The 9,624-nt window shown below is 32.5% G+C and overlaps 1 protein-coding gene across 1 annotated transcript; it reads left to right on the top strand.

The window, feature by feature from the left end:
* The first annotated feature begins 1,166 nt into the window (after window positions 1-1,166).
* Window positions 1,167-7,828, top strand: LOC136209353 (OVARIAN TUMOR DOMAIN-containing deubiquitinating enzyme 10). Its single transcript, XM_066000802.1, has 11 exons — window positions 1,167-1,483; window positions 1,986-2,360; window positions 2,439-2,584; window positions 3,426-3,499; window positions 3,820-3,874; window positions 3,983-4,057; window positions 4,163-4,236; window positions 4,324-4,372; window positions 4,704-4,788; window positions 5,984-6,040; window positions 7,297-7,828. Exons 2-11 carry the CDS (start codon window positions 2,036-2,038, stop codon window positions 7,356-7,358), a joined length of 1,002 nt encoding a protein of 333 aa, XP_065856874.1. The 5' UTR covers window positions 1,167-1,483; window positions 1,986-2,035; the 3' UTR covers window positions 7,359-7,828.
* The last annotated feature ends 1,796 nt before the right edge of the window (window positions 7,829-9,624 follow it).

Genomic DNA, 9,624 nt, shown 5'->3' with positions numbered 1-9,624 from the left:
GAGGGGTAAGTTCACATTTTTCCTCAATACGATTATCAATCTACTAGAATTCCACATAAAACTGACTTGATCGTCGGAGAGTTTTACCGGAGATCCTGTCTCCGGTTTTGTTTTGCAGGTAACTACGACGAGGATCATCAAATCAAATCCGGCAAGTTATCATAACTTAAAACTATAAAGTATTTGGAAACAAAAGTGCAGGTAAATTAAATCTAATTAAGTCGCCATATTTCTAACTAGAAAGCTATTTATAAGAGAATAATAGTATTGTAACTCATATTTACAATAAATGAAATAAGACCTTCTAGCTTTAATTATATTTAAGTGCACATAAATAGATATAACCGCTCATTTGTAACTTTCAAGCTTTTATTGGCAATCCAATACTTCTTTAGTTACAATATTGATTGTTCAGGAGTTCGGAGATGGGAGATTAATTGCTCAACTAGAATAGAGATCGTATAATTTATTGTGTTTTTCTGTTTTTCAATTGTTTTAGTGTATTTAACTTTTACTGCTTTTATTGCTTTAGTATTTTTATTTTTGCTTTAAATGCTTTCAGTGTGTTTGCTTACATGTTTTCTTAGTTATTTTTCCGTTTTGAATGAATCATATGATAACAAATCTTCACATACTTTCGAATTGACATTTTGCCCTAAGAGCATTTTAATGAAACGAAATGGAATTAGAAAAGTATGTGTCGAGTATAATTGAACTTGAAGAAGTTCAAGAACAAAATGAAATGCATTTTGAAGCTGCGGAATAAGTGATGGAACTTGAACCAGCAATCCAAGTTAGTAGAGTAAAAGAAAAAATAACTAGAGAAAGATCATACCTCTTCCTAATGGAGTTGCTCGTCCTATATCTTGAACGTGGACTGAATCTTTACCATTATCGTTCGGTCTGACCTCATGCTTGGTAGGTTAGACCCACGTACATCGTCACTAACTTTCAAATGTTAAAGATAAAATAAAAATGCTTTAGGACACTTTCTTTTTTTTTTTTTTTTTTTGGGAAAATCCCCGTAAATGTTATTGAAAGTTTGTGTTTCTATTTTGTTACGTTTTGTCATTTAATTCGTTAAAGAGAAAAACCGAAATCCAATCACAACCATCCGTTGCGTGTACTGCGGAAATAAACATCCACCGTTAGATCCCGCCTCCATTAATCAACCGTAGAAAACTTTCTTCCCTCACTCTGCAACATTTTTCCCACTTCCCATTGGCAAACATGTTCGACGTTTAACGCCGCGGCAAACAGTATATAAAGCAGCTAAAAATGCGTTTCTCCCTCACTTTCTGTTTCTCTTTCTTGTTTCCTTCTTCAACCTTTCATCGTTATCTTCTTTATTAAGTCTTTCTCTCTCTCTTTCAACATACAGTTTCAGGTTCTCCTTTTAACCTTTTCCTCCTCCTTCAACCGCCACTGCTTTGTTTTTGTTTTTCTGAAACCGAGCTCCGACCTCCTTCTGTCATTCAATCAGGTGAGTGTTTATAAGTTTGGTTTAACGGATTTTCAGATTTCTATTTGATCGATTTAATCTCTTGTTATGCTAATTTCTCTGTGTTTGATTTGATGATTGATTAGTCATTTCGAATTGATTCATGTACTGCGAATTTCATCATTTGTTGCGAGTTCAATTGATTTTATGTTAATGGTTATGGTTATGGTTATGCATGTTTGTATCTCATTGATTGCTGAAGTTTTTGGGAGTTTTATTGATTATGTTCCGGAGATTTAATCTGGAAGACAGTATTAATGATCTTTTGGCATCTGTTTGGTAAAAACCTGAAACTCGTATGATCTGTGTTTTCTTTTGGAAATTGATAGTGATTTTTTTGATGAAGCGATTGTTTAGAGGTTTAATTAAGTTGTTTACAGCTGGTGCTGATAAGCCTGATATGAATTGGCGTTTTTCCGTGTGCTCAATGGAATTGTTAGTTTTTATTATGATTTTAATTTATGTTTGTTATTGGACTAATCAGAGAAGTTGATGCCAATTACTGAGGTCCAGTAAGAGATTTTTTGGAAGTTTATGGCTGTCTATGAGCAAGATTCAGATGTGCTCCAATGGGGTCTTCGTCTTCTTGATGGGGACCCACATTTTTATCCCGGTTATTACGGTAGTATATTACAAAATGAGGACAGCTATAATGGACGTTATGTGAGAGATCATTATGATATATCAGACTCTACTCATGTGGAGAGCGATGAGCTTATTGCCCGAACACTGCAAGAAGAATTTTCGCAGCTTGCTGTTGCTGAAGCTTCTGGATATTCGCCTGCAAGAGAAGAGAATTTTCAAATGTCCGGTAATGAATATGATCGGCATTATACACCTACACAGAACTACAGTTCAGGTTTGTTGTGAAGCTACTGCTTGTGTTCATGTTAGCAAATTTCCCTAGTTGTTCTGATAAGACATTCTCTATGTGCAGACCATGAGGATAGCCATGAAGATTCTGATGATACATGTTCTAGCCCTGGTAATAGGGAAGAGTATTGCTATTCTCCAGAATTTGCTGATGAAGAAGAAATGGATGGTGAAGTAGGCAGGAGGCTAAATCAAATGATTCCTATGCCTGTAAGTTTTGGTTACTTCAGATCATCATGATGGTTTGTTGTTTCTTCATGATGCTGCTACTTGGAACATGGGAAATTGTGTTGTTTTTGTTATTATTCGGCCCCTGACAATATTAATTAGTTAATTTCAGTAATAAAAATTAAAAACGATGGTCGTTGACCCGCATTTATTGGGGCAGCCTGGGAATTAAGAATTTCTTTGATTGGGAAACTTGTACGTGCAAGTACTTTGCATAATAATAATATTTATGAAATTGATTAGTCCTACTTTACGGATGATCCTCAGGAAATTATGCTCTATTTTGATTAATTGATATTAAGTGCCAATGCTTGTATTATGTCTACTTGTGTGTTAGCTTAACCCACGAAAAGTGCATAAACTTTAGGAGTAAATGTTCATATTCTTCTAGCAGTTAGTAGTTCACATCTAATGTGCTGATTTGCATCACAAAAACTTAGGTTCATCACGGATGAAAGTTCTGGTGATAGTGATTTGACTCGTTGGCCTATAATTACTGTCTCCCCATCCCTTTCTATTTTCTTCATTGGAAATTTGAAAGTCTGGCTTGATGGAAAAATGTTGTTAAGAAGAATTTTGGAAATTAAATTGCCTGCCTGGACAAGATATTGATTGTGAGAATATGTTCCCTGGACGCATATGCAAGAATAAAGATATGCAAGCTTGGTTATTACTTTTTTAGGATACACTAATTTGTATCAGGAAATAACTTCTCTTCAACGGTAAATTAGATTGTATCAGTTGGCGTGGCACGTCTAACTTTTTGCATGTCATTTGCCTAACTTTTTGCATGTCATCTGTCTAAAGTTGTCCTTTTGTGCAGCATGTTCCCCGAATTAATGGAGAAATACCTTCCATGGATGAAGCGACCTCAGATCATGAAAGGCTTCTAAACAGGTAACAAATGTACAACTGTCAAACTTTAGCTGTATCTTATTGGTATTTAAAGGAATTGCTCTTTTCTTTTTCTTTTGGCATTCCCCTGAGTCTGACATTGTCAATGTAGATAAAGCAGGGAAATTGAATGTTGATTTTTTCTTTTCTTTTATACTTAACTTTGTTCACTTGGTTATTTTCACCTGAAGATCAGAATTGCTTCTATCAGCTAAGGGTGATTATTGAAAAAGTAAAAATTACTTCGTGAAAAATGTTTTTATATACTGCCCCCTTATTTGACATTCTGGATCATGACTGTTCTTAACTTTTCCCCCCCTTAGGTTGCAGTTATATGACTTTGTTGAGGTTAAGGTTCAAGGAGATGGCAATTGTCAGGTGAATTTATTTTTTATTTTCCTGTTACCTTTTTTTGTATCTTAGTCATCTTTGTGATGATTCTTGTTTGATTAGGTGTGATATATTAATAAAGTTCTACTTTTCCAGTTTCGAGCATTATCAGATCAGTTATACAACACTCCTGACCGGCACAAGCTTGTGAGGCGGCATATTGTAAATCAGGTTTGCTATATTCCTGAGTTCTTTGTTGAACAAAATTTTGCTGAACTGGTGATAATAGAATAATGCATGGCTTCTGATGTTCAATGTTTTTTTTATAATGTCCAGCTGAGATCTCATCCAGATATATATGAAGGATATGTTCCAATGGAGTATGGTGACTATTTGAGGAAGATGTCCAAGTATTAACACAACTCTTTCTGTAACTTCTTTATTATAAAGAATTTTGGCCAAGTGTTCGTATTAACCTTTAATCTCCATTTTGCTAGGAGTGGTGAATGGGGAGATCACGTGACATTGCAGGCAGCTGCAGATGCGGTACGTGTTACCATTGACTTTTTTCAAATGTTAATAGTAGATCTCCAAAGATTTCCATACTTACCATGTTAAGCTTTTCATGGTGTGGGTTATATAACTTCCATTCTTTTTGAGAGCATTTATTTTGCTTTCTTTCTTTCCTTCCCCGTTCACTTGTTTTTGAATTAGGCTGTGAAAATTTTCTTGAGATCTGGCTCTATCTGTGTGTCCACATGTTTGCGCATATTAGCTTTTTTTTTCTACAAGAAATTGTCTATATACATATAATGTTTAATTACTATTTTTAGTACGTTTTTTCTGGAATGCTCATGCTGCAAAGTATCTAATGCAGTATGGCGTTAAAATACTTGTTATGACCTCTTTCAAGGATACCTACTACATAGAGATTCTTCCTATCAACCAGAAAACAAAAGGAGGTAAGACTTTTAGCTTTCGCTCCTGTTAGAAAGTAGAAGTTGAATTGATATTGCTTTTCAGAGGAACATCTGAAATTATTGTTTAGTGTTCTTCCTTCCCACGTGTGATTTATCTAATATGATTTCAAGCTTATTCCATTATCCTGTTACAGATTCTAATAAGTATTAGGCTTAATTATAGGGTAAATTACATTCATGACCCCTGAACTATAGCGGTAGTAACATTGTGGCCTCTAAATTTCATTTCTTGACATAAAAATCCTTGAACTTATTAAAGTCCAAATAAACAAAAATTCATTAAAAAATTATCGAAATAATAAGGGTCTAATAGATATCTAATCTTAATTTTTGGTGACGTGGATGAGACAAGAGTCAATGATGTAGTCACACTTGTCCAAGACATGATTTTCATTAACTTTTAAACAGATTTTCATTGATTTGGACTTTAATTTTATAGTAATCTAAAGTTCACGAATTTTTATGTCAAGAAATGAAGTATAGGAGTTAAATTGTTAGTAGCAGTAGAGTTCAAGGACGATGTAATTGGTTACTTTGTATTGTGCCTATTGCATAGCAGAAGTACTGCAATAGAAACACTGAAACTGATCATAATCTCATAAAATTAAATTATTTCCATATTGAGTTTGATTATTTCAACTGTTGGTCAAGAAGTTTTACTGCCTCTGCCTTTCTTTACTCCATTTCTCCTTCATCTTAAGTGTATAAGTACATAATAACTTAGTTTTGATGTTATCTCTTTTACTCAGATTTTCATTGATTTGGACTTTAATGTTATAGTAATCTAAAGTTCACGAATTTTTATGTCAAGAAATGAAGTATAGGAGTTAAATTGTTAGTAGCAGTAGAGTTCAAGGACGATGTAATTGGTTACTTTGTATTGTGCCTATTGCATAGCAGAAGTACTGCAATAGAAACACTGAAACTGATCATAATCTCATAAAATTAAATTATTTCCATATTGAGTTTGATTATTTCAACTGTTGGTCAAGAAGTTTTACTGCCTCTGCCTTTCTTTACTCCATTTCTCCTTCATCTCAAGTGTATAAGTACATAATAACTTAGTTTTAATGTTATCTCTTTTACTCAGATTAGGATTACGAATGTTCAATATATATGTATATATTAGAAATAAATACCCGTCAGTTTTGACAAAGATTTTATGTTCTGTTTGCAGTAATTTTCTTGAGTTTTTGGGCAGAGGTACATTACAACTCAATCTATTTTCAAGGAGGTAAATTCTTGTTTCCTTTGCTTAGCATCTTTCGTTCTGTGATAAGTAGGGATGTGCATTGATTCAAAACCGAATCGAATTGAAAAAAAAAAAAAAACCTCAGTAGAACCAAAATGTCGAACCGAATAGCATGTTTTGTTTGACTTCAAACCAAAAAACCGAATTTAAATAAAATAAAGAAACAACAAATAAAAGTCATTATTTCCTCAATTAGTTTGCCTCAACAACAATGAAAACTTAAAATACTTTTCAAAACATACCAATTCTAGATTATTATCTCAATAAAAAAGGGCGGCCCGGTCGCACTACGCGTCCCCGCTGAGCGAGGGTCCGGGGAGGGGTCCCACCACAAGGGTGTACTGGGGGCAAGCCTTCCCCTGCCAATTTATTTGGCAAGAGGCTGCTCCTAAGACTCGAACCCGTGACCTCTTGGTTACACGACAACAACGTTTACCGTTGCGCCAAGGCTCGCCCTCAACAACGTTTTGAGATTATTATCTCAATAACAAGAAAAAAAAAAATAGATCAAAATTCTAAAATAAAATGTGTGAGATGAGATGAGTAATACGGTTCAGTTTGGGTTTTTTACATTTTTTTCTTCTTCATGCCGAACCGAAGTATACCTAAAACTATAACCCACAAACTGCTAATCAAAAGCATCGGTTAGCTATTGGAGCTCTCTTCATAGGAAGACCTATGGTTGGTCAAACTTGATGACTAACAGAAACTAACTTTTGGTCATAACTTACAAGCTTAATGATTATCATTGCCATAGTAGTCCAAGGCGCGCCTCGGGCGCACCTGACGCAAGGCGCAGAGGTTAGCGCCTCTATAGGTGTGAGGCGGGCGATGTCAGCCAGGCGCTCGCCTTAGTGCAAGGCGCGCCTAGGCGCTGTTGTAGGGATTTTTGAGGGGGATTTTTTGAGGGGGTTTAGGATTAATGGATCAGATTAAATTAGAAAAAGAAATAAAAAAATGATGATGATGATGATGAGATTGATAACCTTGAAGGAGAATGTGATGATGGTGACTTTGATGATGAATAGGGACTATAAAGACTAAAAGTTTAATAATCACATGCATTTTATGATTAAAATTGTTGTTATTTGACTATTTGTATCATTTTATAAATGTTAAGTGTTGTTATTTATAATTTTATATGTTATTTTGTTTTGGTGCGCCATATGTTGCTAAGGCGCGCGCCTTGTGCCTAGGCTCCATTGATTGATAGTACTGTTTTTATGGTTTTGATTTAGATACAAGTTCAATCGAGGGTAGAAAGAAGAAAAAGTGGTGGAATTTTGGGAACAGGCACTAGATTTCTTTGCTGCTGATGCCATATTGGTTTGTTCCTGCAATCTTCTCCGTGCAGGGCTTTTGGGTATTTTTATTTCTATAATTTAGGCAATAAATAGATCATTTATGTATCATTTTGCGGGTAAATTATATCCATGTCTCTGAACTTTGGAGTTACTAACATTATAGCTCTTGAACTTTAAATACCGACATAACTATTAACGAAAAATCACAATTCTTCAGCAAACACAAGTTAGATTTGGACACTTCAAAATAAAAACTAATCTGTGTTAGAGATGCTAGTCTTACCGCTCATTTTTCGTGATTTTCTCTATGGTGATAGTTATGTGGATTATTATGTTAGAATTTGAAGTTCAGGACCATAATGTTAGTAACCTCAAAGTTCAGGGACCATGAGTGTATTTTACCCTATCCATTTGTAATTGCATTCTATGCTTTTATTATTATTATTATTTATTTTCTTTTTCTCTAGTATTTATGTCCCAATTTTGTTTGAATGTTTTATAAATAGCATGACAGATCTGTCTATAGAAAAAAAAAGGGGGCTAGGGTTCATAAATATTTTCTACAGTAACGAATATAAATGTTTTTTTTAAGAATATAATATAAACATTTATAAAATAACAAGTCATTTTTATCCCATGAAATCTTGTTTGTGATTTTATATATTCTGCTTTTCTTTTAATTTTTTATTTAAAAATATTGATTTTGTTGATTTCGACTTAGAATTATCAAATCATACTTAAGATCAATAAGTGTTGTAACATGTTAAATGAGTTGGTAAATTATACATTTAGTTAGATATCAGTGTTTTAATAAATTAATTGTACAAAGTGAATCGTGTTATGTAATGATCCATATTCAATTGGTTTAGTTAGTCGTATTGATAATGTGTCCATGTCAAACTTTTTAATAATTGTCATCTCAATCAGTCTATTAAATTGATTGTAACATAATTAATTATCACGGCTAATCATAGTTGATCAACATAATATGTTCACGGCATCTCGTTTTACACTTCTATTTATCTCTGTCTACTTGGATTTAAGTTTTGCATATAAATTGTGTGGATTATCCGTAATATTGGATTTAACTTTTAAATTTTTCATGATTAATACTTTTAAATTTTTCATGATTAAATAGCACTCTAAGGGTGCTTTTGGTATGACGTAATGCAATGTAATCTAAATTGTAATGTAATCAAACTTGTAATGTAATGGAATGGAATAGTGATTCCATTACCATGTTTGGTTGATAAATTTAAAAAAAAAATGATAAAATGTAATTACCATTACAATACTTATATTTGTTTAGTTAAATATAATTATAAAATTTTATCTACACAATTAAAATTAATAAAAAAAAATGTGAAAACGTGAGAAATGAGAAAAACATGATATATATGAATTGCAAGCTCTGTTTTTTCTCATTATTCGTGTTTTTACGTTTTTTTTTTGCGTTTTTTACGTTTTTCGAATTTTTTATTTTTTTGTGTTTTTGACTTTTCATGTTTTTTCTAGCTTTTTTGTTTTATCATTTAATAAATATTAATATTAAAAATACAAGAATTAGTAGTAATGAGGATTTATGTCTATTCTTTATGTAATGATCATCACATCAATTTATAAAGAAAAATTGAATGATGTATTTGTAATTCCATTACAATAAAAATAAGATGATAATGAGTCTCCATTATAATGGGCATTCTATTACAACATTCGTTACGGCGTACCAAATAAAACCTAAAGATGTATTAAAATTTTAGCATCTTTCGTGCATTTTACCAATTTATCAAAGTACAAGCATTCATTTTTTTTTTTTTAACACACAAGTACAAGCATTCATACTATTAAAAATACTCAAATCATAGTGCCTTATGTATATTTTACCAATTTATCAAAATATTAAAGTATTCGTTATAAAAAAATAATACTCTTTTTTGACTCGTGCATTACTATTAAAATATTTATATCAATGACCGAAATATTTACACCACCAATGAACTAGCATCGAAGTATTGAATTCGCATGATATCAATTTAAACATCAAAATACTTCTATCAACAAGATAGCTACAGTTTTGAATGCATCTTAATGATTATGTAGTATTTGGTTATTCACCGTTAAAACTAGGTTTATTAAATTCAATAAGTATAAATCTAATAGTGAATAATCAAATACTATATGGTCAAGTCTAATAATATACTTTTCTTGTAGGTTTCAATCTAATAGTTGATTTGTTAAAAAAAAACATAGAAGATTTCAATC

This window comes from Euphorbia lathyris, chromosome 10 (assembly GCF_963576675.1).
Source record: "Euphorbia lathyris chromosome 10, ddEupLath1.1, whole genome shotgun sequence".
NCBI classification, from domain to species: domain Eukaryota; kingdom Viridiplantae; phylum Streptophyta; class Magnoliopsida; order Malpighiales; family Euphorbiaceae; genus Euphorbia; species Euphorbia lathyris.
This window is presented reverse-complemented; position numbering and strand designations above follow the sequence as displayed.